This window comes from Etheostoma spectabile, chromosome 15, assembly GCF_008692095.1.
Source record: "Etheostoma spectabile isolate EspeVRDwgs_2016 chromosome 15, UIUC_Espe_1.0, whole genome shotgun sequence".
NCBI classification, from domain to species: domain Eukaryota; kingdom Metazoa; phylum Chordata; class Actinopteri; order Perciformes; family Percidae; genus Etheostoma; species Etheostoma spectabile.
In genome coordinates, this window is record NC_045747.1 from 5,427,908 (window position 1) to 5,449,710 (window position 21,803).

At 40.2% G+C, this 21,803-nt stretch overlaps 1 protein-coding gene across 23 annotated transcripts in view; it reads right to left on the reverse strand.

Annotated features, from left to right (window-relative positions):
• Positions 1–17,643, reverse strand: part of mapk8ip3 (mitogen-activated protein kinase 8 interacting protein 3) — a 26,155-nt gene extending 8,512 nt beyond the window's left edge. For 4 of the 23 annotated variants that reach the window (XM_032538668.1, XM_032538663.1, XM_032538671.1 and 1 more), the window contains exons 1-17: positions 16,582–17,643; positions 11,271–11,391; positions 10,882–10,952; positions 10,287–10,378; positions 9,427–9,450; positions 8,319–8,469; positions 7,059–7,290; positions 6,523–6,625; positions 5,822–5,940; positions 4,866–4,877; positions 4,131–4,148; positions 2,757–2,814; positions 2,362–2,514; positions 1,274–1,331; positions 850–1,001; positions 493–549; positions 213–383 (exon numbers count right to left, since the gene is read on the reverse strand). In XM_032538668.1, coding sequence (XP_032394559.1) covers positions 213–383; positions 493–549; positions 850–1,001; positions 1,274–1,331; positions 2,362–2,514; positions 2,757–2,814; positions 4,131–4,148; positions 4,866–4,877; positions 5,822–5,940; positions 6,523–6,625; positions 7,059–7,290; positions 8,319–8,469; positions 9,427–9,450; positions 10,287–10,378; positions 10,882–10,952; positions 11,271–11,391; positions 16,582–16,887 — 1,898 coding nt within the window. In that variant the 5' untranslated portion in view covers positions 16,888–17,643. The remainder of the gene's footprint in view (positions 1–212; positions 384–492; positions 550–849; positions 1,002–1,273; positions 1,332–2,361; positions 2,515–2,756; positions 2,815–4,130; positions 4,149–4,865; positions 4,878–5,821; positions 5,941–6,522; positions 6,626–7,058; positions 7,291–8,318; positions 8,470–9,426; positions 9,451–10,286; positions 10,379–10,881; positions 10,953–11,270; positions 11,392–16,581) is intronic. The other 19 variants (XM_032538684.1, XM_032538685.1, XM_032538667.1 and 16 more) reach the window with 14 other exon arrangements.
• Between the last annotated feature and the right edge of the window lie 4,160 nt (positions 17,644–21,803).

A 21,803-nucleotide genomic window follows, 5' to 3' on the forward strand; every position in this document is an offset into this window, starting at 1 on the left:
TTGTTTTAGACTGTGTTTTAAATTTAAACACACATTAGATCTCTGTGTTGAAAATTGGAGAACATGCCGGAAGCTTTCTATTCTCCAAGCTGCCACAAAGCGAGCAAGCAACGAGGCATTTAGACCAAAGCGAGTGAGGAGCAGATAAAAATGAAGGTTTAGTGAAAAGTGAAGGTAGGTTTAGTGACGGTATGTAGCTGGTTGCTGCTCACTCTTCGGGGAAGAACTCCAGCGTGCGGTTGGAGGTGGAGATCTGACACATGGTGTGGCTGCGTCGCTGAGAGAAACCAGCCGGCGAGGGTGACTTGTAGTGGATGTTGACGCTGTAGTATGGCCGCTTGACAGGCGGAGGGCTGGACGATGTGCTGAAGAGACGTGCAAAGCTGGTGGATGGAGGGAGAAAGGGAAAGAGATTTTACTTTTGATGTTGGCCAAGACATTTATTAAGGGTTTTTCTAATTGTAAATAAGTTTAATAAAAGCAGAATCTCACAACTGCCAGATGGTGGACTTCTTTTTCTCTTGGATTTGAGGACTTTCCCTGGACGCCCTGACAGTGAAACAGAGATGTGAGTCCAAGGAAAATACATAAAAGTACAGCTAAACAAATGAGGACACTAAAATAACATTTTTAATAACTGTGTGACACAATGGAACATTAAGTGTCAAAAATGTTTTTTAAAAAGCTACTTTTACTGTAAGATCATTAGTATAAAAACATAAAATTGAGCTCATAAATTTGAGGGTTGAGTTGAACTGGTAGATTGATTTAGACCAAAATTTTAATGTGTTGAGTTTATTCCATCCATCCAAGTCTTTCATCTCTAGTTTAAAGCTTCCTTCCGTCTACCTGATCATCTCTGTCCACCGTACGGCCTCCTGCAGCTCCATCAGTCTCTCTTTGTACTGATTCCTCTCCATCAGCACGCGGGCCATCTCCACCCGGGTGAACCGCCGGCGCTGCGTCATCGTCATGTCGCCGTCCTGCATGGGTGATGAAAACTGGGCACACAAGTGCCATTTAATAATTAACAAGGTCTAAAAAAACACAGATTTACAGGCAGAGACATGAAGTATACTGACAGTATGTACAGTATGTCATGTTACCAAACAACCAAAACATCTGTAGTTTAATGAAGCAAAGATTAGAGCTACTGCTAAGCATTGTTTTTTCTACGATGTGAGATAAAGAAAATAACTCGGATATCTCCATGCACACTGATTCAATGTACAGGATGAGTAATGCAGATGGGGACGGAGACAGATTTACTCACATCATCACCTCCTTCATCCTTGGAATCCCGAGACGCACCGAGAGCCTCTGCTCTTAACCTGGATCCCAAAAGCAAAAAACAGCATTACATGAACTTTATTTTTACTTCTGGCTTGTGAACGTCTGAACATGCAGGGAATGATTTGATGCCACACGTCCACTGAGACTGGTAGTCACTGTTAGGATCTATTAGTGGGAGAAATTCAGAACCTTTGGCGCTTCTGTGGGCACAAGAGATTTCTGTGACCAGAAGCAAGCATAACATAGTGTTTCTTTGTGAGTAATTTTGTACTCAGGCGTAGTTAGATCCTCTCTCAAAACTGTCTGGCTTTGTAGACCCTAAGTGTATTTAATGTACCTTAAGATATATTGGGTGTTGTTCAGCCTCCAGAACTGTTCCCAGGTCAGATTACAATGTGAGCAACTTCCTCCATAAACACAATTAAACTGCCACTCTGAATTATGTACAGTACATACTATAAAATATGTTGCTCAGATATAATACACAGACATTTGACCTACAGGTAAAACATGGCTGGATAAAGGGAAAAAAATGAAAATGATCTTAACTGATGAACAGCAAAATTAATGTATCCACAGAAAATTGTGAAACTGAGGAAGTAAAGTATCACAGTTGAGGAGTACACTAGGCAGTTCCACCTGCTACAATCAGTACTCAGATTACTGAATGATCATTACAGGAAATTACAGGAGTCTGAGGTGAACAAGATTCTGTCTACAACACAGAAAAACAGACATCTGTATTAAGACATTTTGTCCACTGGTTCTCATACATTGTGTGCGTTATGATTGTCCTCCTCTGTGTCTGTTGCCAGGATGTATTCATTTGGTTAGTAACATAGTGTTGCTAAGGTCTGGATTACAGGTCAACAGTGAAAGCCATTATGTTGAGGGGTAAAAGTTATTGCCTTGCTGCACTGCTTTTTTAACTTGCATTTGACATGTTTTACAGCTGTGTATAGCCTTTCCAAATGCATTTATCATTCCATTAGCAATTTGGAAGGAACATATTATGTTTCCCCGTAAACGTGTCATGTTATTGAAAAAACAAAAACATGCTATTTTCACCTCTTGAGTTCTTCTTCCAGCTCCTTGACCCTGACGTCCGCCTTGTTCTTGGACTGCCGCAAAGCCTCCAGCTCTTCCCTCAGCCCCTCCTGCTCGCCTGACAGCTCATCCACTTTGGCAATAAGGTCATTTTTCACAATGTTGAGAGCATTTCTGTCGAGCGAAGAGCAGCAAGTAAGATATACACACACACACACACACACACACACACACACAAATATGCCCAATAAACCTACTGCAGCAGAAGATGTGCTGACCATAGAAACATATTATTCATTTAAACATTTTTTAGAGCACAAACACATCTTCGAGTGCGTATAAGCCACATATAAAAAGATGGAAGGAGTATAAGGATGGAGGATTAACACTAACAGGCACTTTTCTGTGTCTCTTACTTGGTCTCTAGGAGCTGTTTGTTTTCTGTCAGCAGGTTCTCCACCTCCTTACCCATCCCTGAAACAGTCACGTTCACATCTCTGTTAATCGTCACACACAATACACAACATTCATAAATCAATAAAGCCCTTGAGCAATAAGCGAAATGCATTTCTCAGAGTGTCTATGGCGATGCTGTCTTTCAGACCAACCAAGGTAAATGATGAAAAACAACTCACAAAAACCAAAGGTTTGATAATTCCACAAAATCAAAATAATTGCCACATTATTGATTTAAGCATATGTATTAACAACAAAAGCTAAATCAGGTTGAAAAGGAATGTTTGATGTTAAATATTGGGAGAACAATTCATGAAACTCATGAAACTAAAATTGTTTGAAAAATAGTTAGACTCCTGTTCAGACAGAGACAGCTGGGAGGAGTTCTGGAGCATTTTTAACTATGATTACAACATTTAGTTGAATGGCAACTGATTACAACAGTACAATCATAACAATTATTCTCCTCAAAAAATAACATTTGGTCAAAACTCAACCTAGTTCCATGGGTGCACTTATATTCAGATTCAGGGTTAATTGATGTCATGCTCAACCTATTAACTTTGTATTTAAATCTTAATCATCTTAATCATTGCCAGACGTTAATTTAAAATTGTATGTGGAAGCAGCAAGCACTGTGCAACAGAAGCCAAGCACACAAACAGCAGAAGTTTTAACACATAGAAGAATTTGGACATGAGGAACAAACCAATCAAAAAACAAAAAGCCAAGAGGTTCTTGTATAGCGTTTGATAAAAGACGCAGTGGACACTGGATTAGAAAACTGCGGTCAGATCACATATCACAACATAAACCTTACAGAGGCAGAAAAATAAGAAGTCGACACAAGTCTGGGTTCAACTTGTGTCGACTTAAGACAGCAACTGCTAATCGCCACCAACTATCTAAAATGGATCTCTTAATTTAAATCACATATTACTTGGACTTTGAAGGTGGTGAGCAAGGCAGCCCGAAGATTTATTTCATGATGCACATAAATATTTCTGGTATGTCAATTTGTTTCTATGCTTTGGTTCTCAGCTCATTGTAATCTACTCAAGTGGACAACTGATGTTCACTACAGGTGAACAGTGAACAGTTTCTGAACAAAAGGGTATTTTCATTTCAATGTTCTATAAATGAGCAGCTTGTTATTGACAAATATTTAAAAACTGAGGTACGTACGTGAGATGCAAAGGTTGTATATTTTAAAACAATGTAAATACACAAAATAAATGGACAGAAAGAAGGAACCAGAAGCATGTGAAAGCTAGAGGCCAGAGAATGACACAACAAGCAAAAGTGAACATGAGCATAGGCAAGGTGCGCCTTACCGAAGAAATCATCACGGACTGGAGGCAAAAGAAGAAGAAGGGTGGGGAGAAAGGTCGGAGAGAGGAAGAGGAGAGGCCATAGATCAGGAAGGAAAAAGAGAAGGACAGGATTGGAAGAGAAAAGAGAGAGGATGCTGATAAGCATTTATTAATTTAGACTTGAGGAAGAGCAGCAGGGCTCAAGAACACAAAAGCTGCTCTTTGGACTTCAAACTGAAACAAAAGAAGATTTCTGTGGCCCAACAGATAATTTATTCAAATTGCAGCAGATTCATTTTAGAGTCCCAGTGAATCTAAATTTTAAGAGCATATTGCTTCTGTGGAATGATGCAGTTCCTGTTTTGACATGATGCTGGGTGGGAGGGTCATTCCAAACCAACACAATATACTATAAGTCCGGGAGAAAAGTTTATTTTTATTTTTTTATTTTTAAATAAAAACTTTGGGTATGCAGACTGACAGCTTGTGTCAATCACTAAAGAGAAACATTTTTTCACTGTGACTTTAAAGAAACATTAAAAACGTTTTTACTGCATCTGTGAGAATAATGGGCATCTATTGTATCATCAAAATTTCCAAATTTCCATAAATAACAACATGCTGCAACTATAGTTATGCATTTTTCTAATGTGCATACACTGGTCAATATCTACTCTGAGATGTGGAGTTAGAAAGTAGAGCGGAGTCGAGAAAGTATAAAAGTATATACCAACCAATGCATGTTCAGATACACACCTGAGAACTCGCCTATGGGTGTCACCAGCAGAAGCACATAAAAAAAAGAGAAAAAAAGGTGAGGTGAGAAGTTAGAAGTAGACGGATCAAGTCTCCTGTTCTAATTATGCTGCACAAAAATCAAAACAACCCAGAAATGAATAAACAAAATCCACCAGGTTCCCAGTGTATTGGCCCAAAACAGAGACTGACACTGGACATCTAAGATAATCAATAAGCATAAATATAGAGTGCAATGAAATCTGAGAAATAATATAAACTCAACTTTTAAAAATAAGATCTGCTTAAACTTGCAGCCTTCGAAATGGGCTTCATTAAGCATGCCTGTCCCATAAAAAGAGAAAGAGAAAGAAAAAAAGTAGAAAGACAAAAATACAAAATAAAAGTAACACTGCATGAATGGGCAGCTGGGGTTGGGGGTGCGGCCAGAGATGTTTTTTTTCAGGATGTGACGCAGGGATGAGCTGCTGCCATGGAGTGTATAATCCAGCCTTGGCCATGCAAGGTAAAAAGTCAAGAGTCTGTGCAGTAGCATATTCGCACAGCCTCACATGGAGCTCGTGCCCTGCAGTTACGCAAAGCCAAAACAATTGCTAACATTGTGTAATGTGTTCATATTCCTTTGGTTCTGCACTAAATCTGATATTACTAAGTAATATCACATATTGGCATGTTGGCATAGAAGTCAAACCTCACTTTCAACAGTTCATGGTGAACAATAAACACCTCAGGACGGCGTGAAGAAGGCAGCAGCAGTGTTCAGGCATTTCCTTGGAAGTGAAATACTTACCACTGAGCAAAAGAGAAGGATATCACTAAGCTGCAACCAGCAATGTGATATCATGGCAAAATTTGCTTCAACTTTATTGCCAAGCTTCAAGGGTTAGGGTTAAGTATTTTAACTAACAAACCTATGACCGCAGCAAAAGTGATGGCAGTCAAAGTTCTACTCATACCTAGCAGCTCGGCGCCTGCATCAACATCTCCGATGATGTCCGACTTGGCGTCTTTGATCTCGTGGTAGAGAGAGTCGGTGTTGATGCCGAAGGCCTCGTTAACTATGCCTTGAGAAGGGCTGAAACACGCATTAGATTTCATCAGACAATAGTTGTGAAAAGGACCAAAAATGTTTGGATCACTGCCGGTCACTCCCATAACTTATGACCTTTTGGTCCTCAGACTTTCACCTGGTAAAATTCAAACAGGTAAACAACACCAAAACCTTAAATATGTAAACACAGGTGGGTAAAAAAACACCAATTGGAAGGTGCCAACAGTACTTATTAGTATTTACAGATTAAGGTCAATGAGAGAGAAACCATATTTAATTTTAATCAAAATATGAGACTTTGATACGGTAGTCCAGCACATGTGTAACACTGTAACTTTAGGCTTGGAGATTTTCAAATTTGAACTTTTAACAGCTAAAAAGGGTAAAGTAACTACTACTTGCTTTGTTTGAATGAAACTGACTATAAATCTGCATTAAAAAAAAAAAAACTACCCTAACTTCAACAAAGAATAACTGCAGACATGATGTTCACTATGTTGAATAAGCTAACTCAAGCAAGCAAAGTCTCTGCAAGCATTTTTTTTCACAACAACGTAGAATGAAAGAAAAATGGACTATATAATAAGGCGGAATTTGTAGTTGTACCTGTTTCCTCCTCCATACACACGTGGGTCCACACACATGTCCAGCTCAGGGGTAGAATCGATGATCTCCTGAAACTCTGACCACTCATCGCTGCTTCCCATTCCTGGAAAAACATGACAAGACACAAACGAAACTGAACGTTAGAAGACTGGAAACATTTTGATTATATATATATATACATAGTATATATATTTATAACTTTGCACCACTCCAATATTTGGGAGGGAACAAAGGTCGTAGGGCAGAGATCTTCAACAGGGGGTTTGTGACCCCACCAGGGGGTCCTTGGAGTGAGTGCAGGGGGGCCGCCAAATTCTTTAAAATATATATTTTTTGAAAGTTTATTTTTTCATGTCTGAAAAGAAACATTAATATGAATCCAACATCAATAGCAAAGAAATGTTTGTAGATAAGCTAGCTACTAGCGAGGGTAAGCTAGCCACTATGGTAGCCTTAAATCTCAATCTCTTTTAGCTAAGGGGTCCTTGGCCTAAAAAAGACCACTGTCGTATGACAAATTTTTGACACCTTCTTACCAATGCTGACATTCCTGGTTTCCTGGGAAACCTGCACCTCCATGTTCCGGCTGAGTCGCTTGGCACTTTTCCTGCGGTTCCCAGCCCGCATCGCATCAAATTCAGATTGTGGGAGGAAGCCCTCGTTGATGGGGGTGACAGTGGCGGAGGGGACGGAGGAGGTGGGTGTGTTGGACTTGCTTCCTGTGCTGCTGGGTGTGGCCGCCACTGAGTCGGACTCTGATCCATCCTCCTTGGTGGTTTGAGTCAATGACATGGAAGAGAAAAACAGCTTTTTTATGAGCATTATATAGTGAACGTAGGCTCAGGCACTACGTCTTTACCTAAAACGTCTGCACAACTTATTGTATCTTTAGCATCTGGTGTAACTGGTAGTTTGTTGGCAAAATTATACTAGATAGAGACAATTATGACTTTCTTGTAAGTCTCTTGCATGTATTGTGGTACAATTCCTTTAAGTTTTCTAGGTTTCATGTTGTCATGAATGACGCAATTGATTTACTTAATTTGTTTCTTATTTTGTAAAAGTTAAAGTTTTGGATGTGGATTCCACATTTAAACTCTTAGTGTTAATCTTTGTCAAATTTTGGGCAACTTTGGTGTGATGTCAAAAAATGTAACATGTTCAGTGACTTCTTCATGCATGAAACCCAGGAATACAAATAACTTAGCTGTTCTGTGAAAAAATGCTCCATATTGAATTATTTAGGGATAACCCACTTCAAGTGGGTAGCTGAAGTCTTTGAGTTCTGAATTCATCCTCAGTAAAATACTTTAAAAAATGTTGGACATGATCTTAAAGCCACTGTCACACAGAACATATTCCATTCAACTAGTAACACAACTTAAAATAAGGGTATCTAACTCCTAAAATGTGCACTGTAATCTCAGCGTGTTTTCCAATCTAAATACAAGGAGAAGGCACAACAAGAAAGCAACACTGTCCTCTTTTTTTCTTACCTTGACTGTTTCTCTCACAGAAAAAAACATTAAAAACTTCATATAAACTAAAATATGAGTAGAAACTCTATGATTACACAGTTTTAAAGAAAATCCAGTGGCTGACTTTTAAAGGTAGCTTTCCAAGTGATGTAAATAAAATAGTTTCCTAAAAAGTGACACAAGCAGGCATGGGAGGGGAGGTGGTCCGCGTGGTTGTGTCTAGGACGGGACAGGCAGCAGTAAGGCCGGCCCCTCCCACTTCCACTCCCACGCTGCGGTTTTGGTCACGGAGGAGGACAGGGCCGCTGTCTGTACCACCTGATAGGCTAAGCAGAATGACGACTGGCCGAGATCGCTGACCTGCCAGATGTCTTTCCCGGGCATCATCCTAGCCCCCCCGAAACCCCCACGTACCATGCCCTCGCCGGTGGGGTACAGGCTCAATGAAGGTGGGCGATCTGCTTTGCTGCTGGCCGAGGAGACACAGAGAGAAGTGCAGACTAAAGTGAGACTGATTATTGTTCATTCATCTATTCTATTTATGAATCACGTTTTCTTCTACAGGGCTGGAGCTTTAACCTGGCATGCATTAGATGCAAGGCCCAAAACAACCTGGACAACATTTTGGAAATACACTTATTTTTTTGTTGATTTAGATGAGAAGATTGATTCCAATGTCAAGAGCGGTATCAATCTTCTCCTCTTACTCTTGGCAAGAATGTGAATAAGTGTTAAATTGTATGTTTTTGAACTGTGTGGAGAAAACTGGGGATCCCAGAAAAAACACACACACATAAACATGAGGAACTCCACACAGAAACAGCAAATGCCTGCCCTGAAACCTGCAAAAATGTGAAAATAGAACAAGACAGGGATAGAGAGTTTAAGGGAAAGGCAACATGGCTGATATACAACGATAAGCAACAAGGGCTTTGAGGGCATGCAGTCCAGTCCACCAGGCCAGTCATGAGCTTTCTTAATTTAATGGGGATACAAATGCAAGTCATTCAAAAAGACAGAGTCATCAATAAAGACAACTACAGACAGTTTGTGGATAACTCAACACAGAGAAGATATCTTAAGATATTGCTATACATGTACCATACAGGAATTAGTTCCTTGTATGGCTGATTAACTACATGCAGTTTGTTGGTTGTATGATGCCTGAACAAAACTGATTGAAACTGTGTGTGCGGGCTGCAAATCAATATTTCCACATCTACTAACATCTGCTGCTTGAAAGTTGCTTACATCCCAATACTAAATTATTGCCGCAAGCATCAATAACTAATAAAGCAAACAATGACTGAATTCTTAAATATGAGAAGGGGCATCAGCAATTCTGAAGTCACATTTTGAGTCAAAAGCAGGCTGGTTTAGACGGAAGAGCCAAGGTAGGGCCGTTGCAGTACCATGTTGGATTTACCTTTTCCTCCATTTGTGGCGTTGACTGTGCAAACAGCAGCAACAGAGAGCAAGCCAGCAAGACAGACAGACAGACAGACAATGATTAGAAAAAACAAGTGACAGGAACATGCCATGACACATGAAGACACACACACACACACACACACACACACACACACACACACACACACACACACTTTTACACGTTTACAAGTTGGCTCCACTTTTAAAACAATTTTACAATTCTACACTTTTTCCTCACTTATTCTTGTTAAAACGGATTGAATAACGAATAACAACAATACTAAAAGAATCACAACAAAACACAAACCATCATGAGAAACACTGGCCTCATTTAGGGCTTTGTTTACAACAGTTGATGACGATTTGTAGGATTAGAAATGCCTTGGACAGTGTAGCTGGACAGAGTTTTGAGCTACTGTGTGTATAGTGAACAGGACTAATCTGTAGCTCAGCTACAGAAGCTGCACCGTATGTCCTCATCTTGCTTCATGCTTGTACATTTTTTAGAAGTCATGGGCTGGCCAATTGCTGAACCCTGCAAGCTGGAATATTAACTCCAAACTTTTCTTTCTTCTAATGATTACCCACAAGTATATAAGTCATAATGGCTGACAGGTTTCTTTGTACATTTCCTCTTCTCTTTGTCAAAGGGTTAAAAGTAGAAGCTGTTCATTGTGACTCCTGACAAACAAATGCCAACATCAACACAATGAGAATGTTGAAACATGAAAAGCCTAATACATACATGACAAAAACATAAAACGTTAGCAACAACACGATGGGTGAAAGTTACAACTCGAATCCACACAAAGATATACCTTTTACACCCGAAAACACATGGGTTAAACAACTTACGTTCGTCCACAGCCGGGGCCTTCTGATTGGCTGTTGCTCCCTGCCTGCTGCATTTTGGACCGCTCTATGTGCTCGACGTAGGTCTGGATCATCTGTGACGCACGATGGCAAGTAAAAGAAAAGATATCAGAAATATCAGAGGAAAACTACACGGGAAAGCAGGAGAGACACCCAATGGACTCGTGTGTAAAGGAGTTGCATGAAAAAGGTTAAAATTATTTAATTAAAAGATCTATAATCTACTAAATATTGGATAATTCTGGATACAATTTTGTGAACAAAAAGGACAATGATATTGTGAGATTTTAAAGCTCAAAGGACCATATACTAGGGCTTTTGCTTATTGCTGGTTATTTACTACGCATCACATAAAACTTAGTTAAATGCAGACACTTTGTTTTCAACGTTCAAATTGTGTTTCTCTACTTTCCAGGCAGCCATTGATTTCCATTTATTTATAGAGATTTGCTTGTTAGGTGATCCATAACAGTAACAAACATGTCTGCACTTACAAGGGCTTCCTTCGCTGAAACCAGTGGCTGCCTGGGATGTAGGATGAAACGTTGAACGATGAAAACGAAATGTTTGCTCTTACCTCAGTGTGACGCTGGTGCAGAGCATTGTACTCTTTCTTCATGTCTGATTCTCGCTCTTCCAACCGTGTGACTAGGAGACAGAGCGAGAACAGTTTAACAGCAAGAAAATAACCAGGGGGTACTCTGATAGCTAGAGCAAAGAGACAACCAATCTTATTTGCCAGTATTTAAGCTATTTACCCGTTTGGGTCTAAACTTAAAAGAGAAAAATCTTACAGGTAAATGGCGAAGAAAACAAAACTAAAGAGCCAATCTAATATGCATACCATTGAACAAAGGCATCATAATCTATGTCTGGGACATGTATCAAGAGCAGCCACATAATAATACAATAATGTATATTTTATGGGAACACAGAAGATTGTAGTGAGGATATCTGTCCACTTACTCTGGTCAGAATAGTTCTTTGTCTTGAGCTCTTGCTGTTTCGCCTGCAGCTCCAAAAACTCCACCTGCACCTGCAGGTCCTTCTTCTCAGCTTCCAACGCATCCTCAAATTCAATGAATTTCTGATGAAAGAGACAGGAAAAACAATTAGGCTGGAAATATACAATCACAAATTGCACTAAAAGTGATAAGTTATACAACACTGTAAGTATTGTATATTGATTAAATTTGAGGAACTCATAAAAAAGAGAACACTACACACTAAGATTACTATGCTTGTGGTTAATAAACAGTGTTGTCATGTACTAATAAAATAGTTCACAGCAGCAAGCACCTTTCAGCGACACTAACTGTGCCGTCTGGCCTGGATGAGTCAGAGACTAAGTGTGGGTGTTATTTTTCATAAAGCCTTTGCCTCTGACAGAAAGGTTGGAGTTTGTCAACAGCTATATGAAATACCTCAGTTGGTCCCACTCTGTACTGAGGAACAAGAAAACACAGAGCTGTCTACTTTCTTTTCACGTTGCACATTTTTATTATTACATAAAGCTGTTCACAATGACGCCTTTTTTCAGTGCAGCAAGTCCGCAAAGTCTTAATACTGTAATCCTCTGACTGCAGGGAGACTGAACCAGGACTATGCAGCAGATATGCACCATGCAAAAAAGACAATTGCTACAATGTGATGACCTTCAGTACTAATAGTCATAATTAGCACTGTGGAGAACCATAACCCCTACTTATTTGTCAGATGCAGTTAAGCAGGAAAAAGGAACCAATTAGTCCTTTTAGCAAGAAATCTGAAATATTTCAGCAGAAATATCACAGAAATATTACAAATCCACTATGACAAAGAATGACAGCTTCACATTTCTAGTTGGATTTGCATCTTATCATCAACTAACAAGCTGAATATACAGCCATTGTACTGTTTTGTTTTGGGACCTTCGCTACCAATATAATAACCCAAGTTTTATATCCAACAAAATATGTGAGTACATACACAATTATGTTCTCCATCTCTCATAACATTTAATATTTGTATCCGAGGGCCTGCATGTGGTTTTCTAGAGCAAAAAACCTTTCTCTAAATAGAAAAAAATGTGTGTTTTCTGCTTGGATGTCTTTATAAAATTAAAAATGTAATGGCCTAATTGAAATGTCCTAAAACTAGTGACCACCATTATGCTGTACAGTAGTTTGTACCTTCAGGGCAGCAGACCACAGCTTCATGAAATAAATACCCTTTGTCATATCCCCTTGGACTGGGAACCCGTCCTACTGTAATGCCCTTCAAATGCACTCCTCTATCAACCACATTTACCTAAATCAGACGCCTAACCTTTCCCATCTCTGCAGTATTTGCTTTTAAAATCCATGGCTAAGACGGGGCAGTATACAGTATGTAGTGTTTTGGTAACTAGAAACTTAAAAAAAAAACATAGTGGTGCATAGTCAAAAGGAACATTTGATTTATGCAAACAATAATTACACAGGTAGAAGAACACAATGTTTGTGTTTATGGGCTAGAACATTGTGTTATTCTGTCCAGTATGATTAATTCATTCGGCAACCCTGTAATGACTGATTGAATCTATTGTGTTTTCCTGCCAAACCGTAGCTACAGTAAGTGCTTTTGACTGTGCCGTGGTCACACTTCCAACTATTTACACTGGTGTACTGCCTGAACAGAGAGCATAGGAACAGTAGCATGTCTCTGTTTGTTTGTAATTAGTAGAAAAAATCTTAGAAAATTTCTCAGGTCACATAATGGTTCTGGAAAATGTATTTGTGACCATGTCGAAACTGCAGGTCATATGGATTGAAGCTGCTAAATTAAAATCAGTTTTCAGTGTACATCTAACCAAAGCAAATCACATTAAGAAAGAATGTGATAAGAACATGTTCAGAGGCAGGGATGATCAATTGGTTACTGTTTAGATTTTGCTGTCTGTGGAAAGTGTTCATGATTCAAAGTAATGGATCACTCCAGCAGGAGGCCTACATAACAAAACACAAAACAACAAAGATGCTACAAAATGGCTGAACTTGTTAAAGCACAATAACTGTAATCCTGGTTATCTTGGTGAAGGCTACATGAGCAGACAGGGAGCTGTGGCTTTGTTTACCATTAGCTTGAGCCTAATAACCTTGTAATCTGATCCCTTTTTGCTCGTTCTTCCAGTGTCTTGTTAGAGGGTGTGTCATTGTTTTCTGAGATTCTCTGTCATAGTGCCATTTCTTTGCATTAGCTTTTGCCTCTGTCCGATCTGGCATTAAGTCGCTCATACTGCAGCTTTCTAATCCTCAGTCTATTTCTCTCTCTCTCTGCTCTTGTTGTTGGGTCTCTGCTCCTCATAAGCAAAAATCAGGCTAAAGTGCCAGGCTCCCTCAGTGTGCTCTGTGCACTATTGATTTCCTATAATTCCCCACGCATCGCACATTGTCCCATCCCCCATTATCCCCTCGCATAGTCAGACAAAACTGTCTCTTTGTATTTTTGTTCCATTCAAATGCATCCCCTTGTCTCACTGGATGCAAACATAACCTTAGAGTCCCGAATAACAAAGAAAATCAATAAACGATCAAACACAGTTGACGTTAAAATCTGATTTGGTTAAATTGCTTAAGATATAAATAAGGCCAAAGCTTAACATTCTTTAGGTGTGGGTCCACTATGAATCCCAGTTTTTGCTGAAAGGATCCAAACATAGAAAGTGAAAGCATACAACAATATTCTCGTAGAAACTACTGAGCAAGGCACTTCACCGCCAACTGCTACAGTACTGTCGGGCAGTCAGCAGAAGAAAACAGTATCGGCAGCTCCTCTGCGTCAATGTGCCTGTACACTCACCACAACCTTCCCTGGATACAGAAAATAAACATTATAGACCTAATTGATAATGTCAATCAAATTATGGATGTATGTGCCACATATGAAGTTTTAAATCCGTCTCAGTATATTGTTTAGTACAATACTGCAACTTTAAAGCGGCTTCTGATTGGTGGTTTGAAAGCTTTTAAGAAAGTCTTTGCCTGTTTAAAAACTGTTGACTCCCCGACGAAGGCTGGTGTGCTGATACATGTCACAATTGTTTTTAAAGGTATAAGATGACCAAACCATAAGAATAAAGGCTTTTTTGTTTTTTCCAGTAAATGTAAATGTGCTGTATTTATATAGCGCTTTTCCAGTCTTAACGACTACTCAAAGCGCTTTTACATCTACAGGAGACATTCACCGTTCACACACATTCATACACTGTGGCCGAGGATGCCGTACAAGGTGCCACCTGCTCATCAGATACACACTCACACACATTCACACTCCGACGCGCAGCATCGGGGGCAACTCGGTTCAGTGTCTTGCCCAAGGACACTTCGACGTGGGACTGCAGGGTCAGGGATCGAACCGCCAACCTTTCGATTGGCAGGCAACCGCCCTCTGCCTTGGATTTTTCCTGAGTTTTGCTATATATGATTGTCCCATCCAAAGAGCACCTCAAACAAACATGTCTGTAGAGCTCCTCTACAGACATTATTGTTTGTATCTGAATGTACAGTATAAAAAAATCACAAAAAAAGTTTTGAATCTAGGTTTTCTCTTGTCCAGTGAGTCAAAATGTATCATTAGACAAAAAAGGAAAAGCAGGATCAGACACTTGTTACAGTTACAGTTTTAACTGAAATGAACAGGAAAGATAAAGTCTGCTTTTAAAGAATGTTTTATCATTGAGCTAAAACCAACTCCAGCAGCAGTTCTGATTTCTATATCCAAGGAATATACAGTTATTGTTAATAATGATTACCCCCTTACCTCATCACCAGCAAGTTATTATACAGACACTTTTAGTTTGGATTTTGGTATTAATGTTAAGAAAAAAAAAAAAAAAACATGTCTGGACCTATTGGCATCTGTCACTTATAACTCCTACTGTTATCTGCAGTACCTGTTGGCTTTCAAGTATTAATACTTACAATCCAACTAAGTATTACTGCACTACTACTGTAGTACTGCAATTAAAGTGAGCCTAAATATGCTAACACTGAAATGTTAACATGAAGCAGCAAGTCCTCTCTAAATTACCGGCTTAAAGGGGAGAAAAAAGAAACAGTGAACCGACAAAGGGAGGAAACACATTAGGGAGAAACAGAGTAAAAGCTGAGCTAAGCTGATACCAGCAGGGCTGCCAGTGATACGCTGAGGCCTCTTTGGATGGGAGCAGGATTAAAGTTGCTTTATGATGCCTACTGGATCCCACGGCTGCTGTTACACTGGTCAGAGAAAGGAGGTGGAGCTTGTTCGGTAATATAATTGCTTCATATTGATTACCACTTCGGTTGTTTGTGTTCCTGTTCCTGCTGTGTTTTTAAGTGGAAACACCCACTGAGAGTTATGCTAACACAATTCATCTGTAAAAGCTGACTGTCCCTTTATCATCATCTACTGTTCATGTAGTATGTCCTAACTTTGTATTTGCATAGGTATTTACATTTGAGACATCAGCTGTGCTGTGTGGAAGCTCAGGTATAATAAAAAGCACTAAAAATGAATCTAATTTATCTTATTTATTGTAAAAACAGACACTTGTATTTTGCTGTTAGCATTAATGTTTGCAGTAGTGGAAGCACTGTTAGTAGTTGCTGTATAATGGTGACGGTGGTAGTAGGAGCAGAAGTAGTTGTGACAGTAACACCTGTAATAGTAAAAAACTAAGGTAGGTCCACAAATAGTATAGTGGTATTCGCAGATCTAGTATGAGAAGTTGTAGTAGTCAATAAAAAAATGCTGTTATTGAACATGTTCTATGACAGTTTGGCTTTAACGCTGACTGTGAGTAGAACAATGTTTAATCTTTGAGTAATGTTTACTTACATGTTCTTGCATAAGGCAGCTGACACACTGTACACATTTAATCTGGAGGAGCAGGATTTTTTTTTTTTTTTTTGCTTTACTACACCTAACTAGACCTACACACCTGAGGTTACCTGCTAAAGTAAAACAAAACTTGTACAAAACAAAATGTAATGTCTAATTCATTGTGATTTTGGTTTGGGTATTATAATGTAGAAAAAGTATTTTTACAAAGTAAGTAGAGTTTGAGTACATCTTTGAAGTAGGCCTACTTTATGAGCAGTTCTGCTATAAAATTGCATGATAGGCTTAACTACGTTTATTATAGGGTTATAGATTTTATTTCTAACCACGTGATAGAAGACAGTGTTGAACATTTGTCAGCAGTGTCTGTCACAGGCCTAAACATGAGTCACATGTCTGAAGGGAGCAGCGTGAGGCTAGATGTGATGATCCTCACCTCTTCTGCCTGCTTGCGAAGCGCTTTCTCCCTTTCGTACTGGGTGATGAGCTGCTCGTTGTCCTCTTTCAGCAGCTCTAGCTCCACTTCGTGCTCCTGGTTTTCGGTCAGCACCGCGTCCAGGTTCTCCAGGACGTTCACCACTAGCGGCATCAGCTCCTTCACTACCTCCTCGTCATAGCTGCGGATCAGCCGCTCGAACTCCCGGTAGATGCTGTTGGCCAAACCCGACACGCGCTCCGACATCACGGAGCCGGAGCCGTAGTCGTCCTGGTAGACCACCTCGTCTATCTGCAGCTCCATCATCTTGGCAACTGGAACAGACTTCTGTTTTCCAGATGAGGAGGATGCGCTCAACCGTTTTTCAGGCCTGCAAGGCGAGTCTTTTACGAGGTTTGGATCCGATCACGGCAGAAAAAGGGTGACATTAAATCACAGATTTCTGCAAATAAAGACACCTAGTCTATGTCATGGCTCAGCAGCCACGATTCACCGAACGAGCACAGGCTGTTGCTGTGTGTAACGGCGCATAACCTTGAAATTACTGGCTCTAATTTTTTAATGTAAAGAGGGGCCCCCTCCTCCTCCTCCTCCTCCTCCTCCTCCTCCACCACCAGCCCGTTGTATCGCCTCCAGACGCGGCCCAGCTACTGCTCGCCTCCCGCAGAGAACATCTGATCCGGGGAGCAGTGGATGTGGAGTGGGCCAGCCTGTGGATCGGCCTTCGTTGAGCCCATGCCCAGGAACGAAATGCCTTCGTCGATGATATTGCACCTGCCTCTCAGCAACTGCAGCCATGGATCCCGGCCATTGCTGGCAGGGGAAATAAATAAATTAATAAATAAATAGAGTAAATAAATAATCTAACGCTCTCGATCCCCGCCGACTCCGGGTCCACCACTATAATATCGTGTCCTCCATGTTTTGCTCCCCCTTCCAGCGGGCGGCCGACGCTGCTTGCCAGGCTCGGGCGTTGATGGTGATGTCTCCCTATGGGAGAGGCTCTCCCGGCTGTTCAGATGGAGGAGCCAGCTGACCGACTCTGGCTGACGTCACACCGTCTGCATTGAGCAAGCGGCACTACCATAGTCACCGCTGCATCAAGCCCGGCAGACAATACCGGAAGTCAGCTCCACGATTTCAGAATAAAGTTGCAAAATCGGATGATTTATGATTATGTTAAATAACGATACATGCTCAGATTTTCCCAATGATGTCACAACAAAACAGCTCAGATTGTCAGACCAGTTTTACATGAAACAACACATCCTGTGAAAGATAATATCTTCTGTGGCATTGGCTGGAGATTTCTAAAGTAAGTAACCCTGATGTTGTCACCACGTTCATCTCGGTTTGGGTTTGGAGACTACACTTTTTTGCGGCAAATCCTTTGTTGAAAACTTGTGGTATTTCAAACAAGTTTGTCAGGCAGGGAGGGAGGATGAAACAAATCAGTGCGCCACCTGTTGCATCATGGGAAATGTATGAGCTTCAATGTTTCTGAAGCTTGACCCATTCTAAGTTCTGAATGTCAAGATATTTTAGCCCCTGCTCCATCAATTTTTACAATAAAAAAAAAAATCATTCTCTTTTGTGATATGCTAAATAAAGTGCTTGCTTAATACGATTGTCATTTGAATTGTTAGATCTCTGTCTTTAAAAACTAGGCTATTCCATTCCTAATGAGCTCATTTATGAAAACTCTTCGTAGACACGAGATAATTCTATGTTATTGTACGTTATTATTTTTTGAACACAAATCTTCCTAATATATAATTGTCAACCAATATATAATACTCAACCAATTACTTCAGAGCTTAAAAACTGTCTTCATTAAAATACTCTACTACATCATACATTTATATTACTAAAGTCTTGGATTTTATGTACAGTGGGGGAAATAAGTATTTGACCCCTTGCTGATTTTGCAGGTTGGCCTACTTAAAAGGATTCAACGATCTATAATTTTAATCATATGTATACATTCTAACAGTGAAAGACAGAATCCCAAAGAAAATTCCAGAAAATCACATCATATGAATTTATAAAAATGTATAACCATCTGATGAGGAAAAACAAGTATATGACCCCCTACCAAACTGCAAGTATTCTGGCTCCTACAAGCCAGTTAGTCTTTCTTTAAGACACATCCCCAATCCCAACCAATTATCTACATCAAATACATCTGCCTCACCTCGTTACCTGTATAAAAGAAACCTGTTAACACCCAAACAACCAGCATCCAACATCACCACCATGGGCAAGACCAAAGAGCTTTCTACGGACATCAGGGACAAGGTTGTAGATCTGCACAAGGCTGGGACGGGCTACAAGAGAATCGGAAAGCAACTTGGAGAGAAAAGCAACTGTCAGTGCAGTTATCAGGAAATGGAAGAAGCACCACACCACCGCAACCTCCTCGGTCTGGCCTCCACACAAGATCTCGCCTCGTGGGGTGTCCCTGATCATGCGACCGGTGAGGAATCATCCCAAAACCACAAGGGGGGAACTGATGAATCAACTGAAGGCAGCTGGGGCCACAGTTACAAAAGAAACGGTTGGTAACACACTACGCCGTCTTGGATTGAAATCTTGCAGCGCACGCAAGGTCCCCCTGCTCAAGAAGAAACATGTACAGGCCCGCATGAAGTTCGCCATTCACCACCTGGACGACTCAGAAGAGGCCTGGAAGAAGGTGATGTGGTCAGATGAGACAAAAATAGAACTTTTTGGCCTCAACTCAACTCGTCGTGTTTGGCAAAGAACACCAAGTACAACCCAAAGAACACCATCCCCACCGTCAAGCATGGTGGTGGCAACATCCTGCTTTGGGGGTGCTTTTCAGCCAAGGGGACAGGACCACTCCATCGTATTGAGGGGAGGATGGACGGGGCCATGTATCGTGGAATTCTGGACCAACATCTCCTTCCCTCAGTGAGAGAGCTGAAGATGGGTTGAGGATGGGTGTTTCAGCACGACAACGACCCTAAGCACACCCCCAAAGCAACAAAAGAGTGGCTGAAGAAGAAGCACATCAAGGTTCTGGAGTGGCCTAGCCAGTCTCCAGACCTGAATCCAATTGAAAATCTTTGGAGGGAGCTTAAAATTCGAGTTGCCAGGCGACAACCTCGGAACCTGAATGATTTGGAGGCTGTCTGCAGGGAGGAGTGGGCCAACATCCCTGCCCAAATGTGCACAAACCTCGTCCCCAACTATAAAAACCGTTTGACATCTGTGCTGGCCAATAATGGCTTTTCTACAAAATATTAACATGCTGTTTGTCCAGGGGGTCAAATACTTGTTTTTCCTCATCAGATGGTTATCAATTCATATGATGTGATTTTCTGGAATTTTCTTTGTAAAAAAGTTTCTTTTCTGTCTTCACTGTTAGAATGTACATATGATTAAAATTATAGATCGTTGCATTCTTTGTAAGTGGGCAAACCTGCAAAATCAGCAAGGGGTCAAATACTTATTTCCCCCACTGTAGGCTACTCACCGCTTGAAATACTTCTTTCCATACTGTTTTGAATTAGTTTGTTCTTCTGTATAGCCACGGTCTAAAAATCATGGTAACATTCTCAAATCAGACGTGAACATACATGTAACATCTCATGTTAGAGCAGTATTTAGGATTTTAAAATGACTGGGGTCAGGCGTCCAAATCCCCCTGGTCTAAATACCAAATTCTAAACAATACTTAGGACGTGACCCCAGTGATCTTAATACTAGCTTATAGCTCTGTATTTTGTGTTGGGTTATGCAGTCACAATTGCCAGTAGTTTTATTTTGGAAGAGAATGGTATCACTTCCTGGCCCAGGTCCGCAGCAGTACATGTTGCTAGAATTTAATAATAATGACAATGCACTCTCCAAAAATGAAATACTGTGAAAGGCTTTGCAATCCAAAAACGTCCACAAACAAAAGCAATTATACAGGATTAGGCCATACAGAAACGTATAAAAAGATAAAAGTTAAAATTTGGCAGCCCATTTTAATAGATCTAGCCTGGCCTACTATTTCACACTTAAGAGAAAACTGAAAAACACTGAAATACCCCAGACAAAACAGCTCTGTTCATGAAAGTCATTACTGTTTGGTTATTTAGTAAATACTGACAAAAGTTCAGCTCAGGAGGCAGAATCAAACATCATGGTTCGAAACGCTGGAAAAGTACCTTAAAATATGTATTTAACCTAATGATTTATTATCTTTTACTAACTACAGTATACACAATCAGGAATAGTCTAAGTGTGCTGATCAAGTATCGGCATGATTTAAGTGGGCATCATTTGCTGCAAAGATGATGCTGAAGTGAATGTGTGCAAGTCATTTAAAATAAATGAGAACTTGGATCATTAGGCATACCAGCAGCTACACATTGAAAATTAATGCATAAAGAGATACAATAAGATTAACATTCATTAATGTATTGCCACTTGGGTGAAATCCACAATAGGGTCTGAAAACAGATTACCTCCTCATGATATTCCAATGACATCAGCTTCCCACGGTCAGACTTTTATCATTAGGTACTTGCTGCAAATGCACTTGACTCTACAAAAGAGAGGAATAGAGTCACAATATCTCTCTTCAGTGGACATTCCCAACATTAGCATGAAGAGGGATGAATATCTCCAGTTGGCATGTGATATTAAAGCAATTTTTGTACACATGAAAACCAATAAGATGTTAAAATAAACAAAGTTACCTTATTGGCTGTATTTGAATAGGTATATAAGCACGTAAAGACAAAAGCTTATCACAAAAGGATCTGCTTTTTATACTTCCTATAACAATATTTACACATATAGACTGTTCTTCCCTGTTTTTAGATTAGTTTGAATGTATGCTCAACAAGACTAATGCCTTAACATAAGAGGGAAGGGTTACAGCATCAAGACCACACAGATAGGACAGCACATGTGAAAAAAAAGGGAAGGAGTTAAGAGCAAACTTCTTTCACTTGAACTTGCAGTCTGACAAGTGTAGCTAAGGCTATTGTTCGCTGTGGAGAGGACAACAATGGAGACAAAAACTGGTCAATGAAGCATAAAAACTGTAGATAAAGGACACACACCGCCAAGGCCAAATGAATCTTAACCACCTCTATTTCTAACAGCACCCCAACCAAATTTAAAAATAAATACTTGAAAACAATACTCACATGGGGCTCTTTAAACTGCCACTCTAAAAAGGGAGATGACAGTACTAATTTACA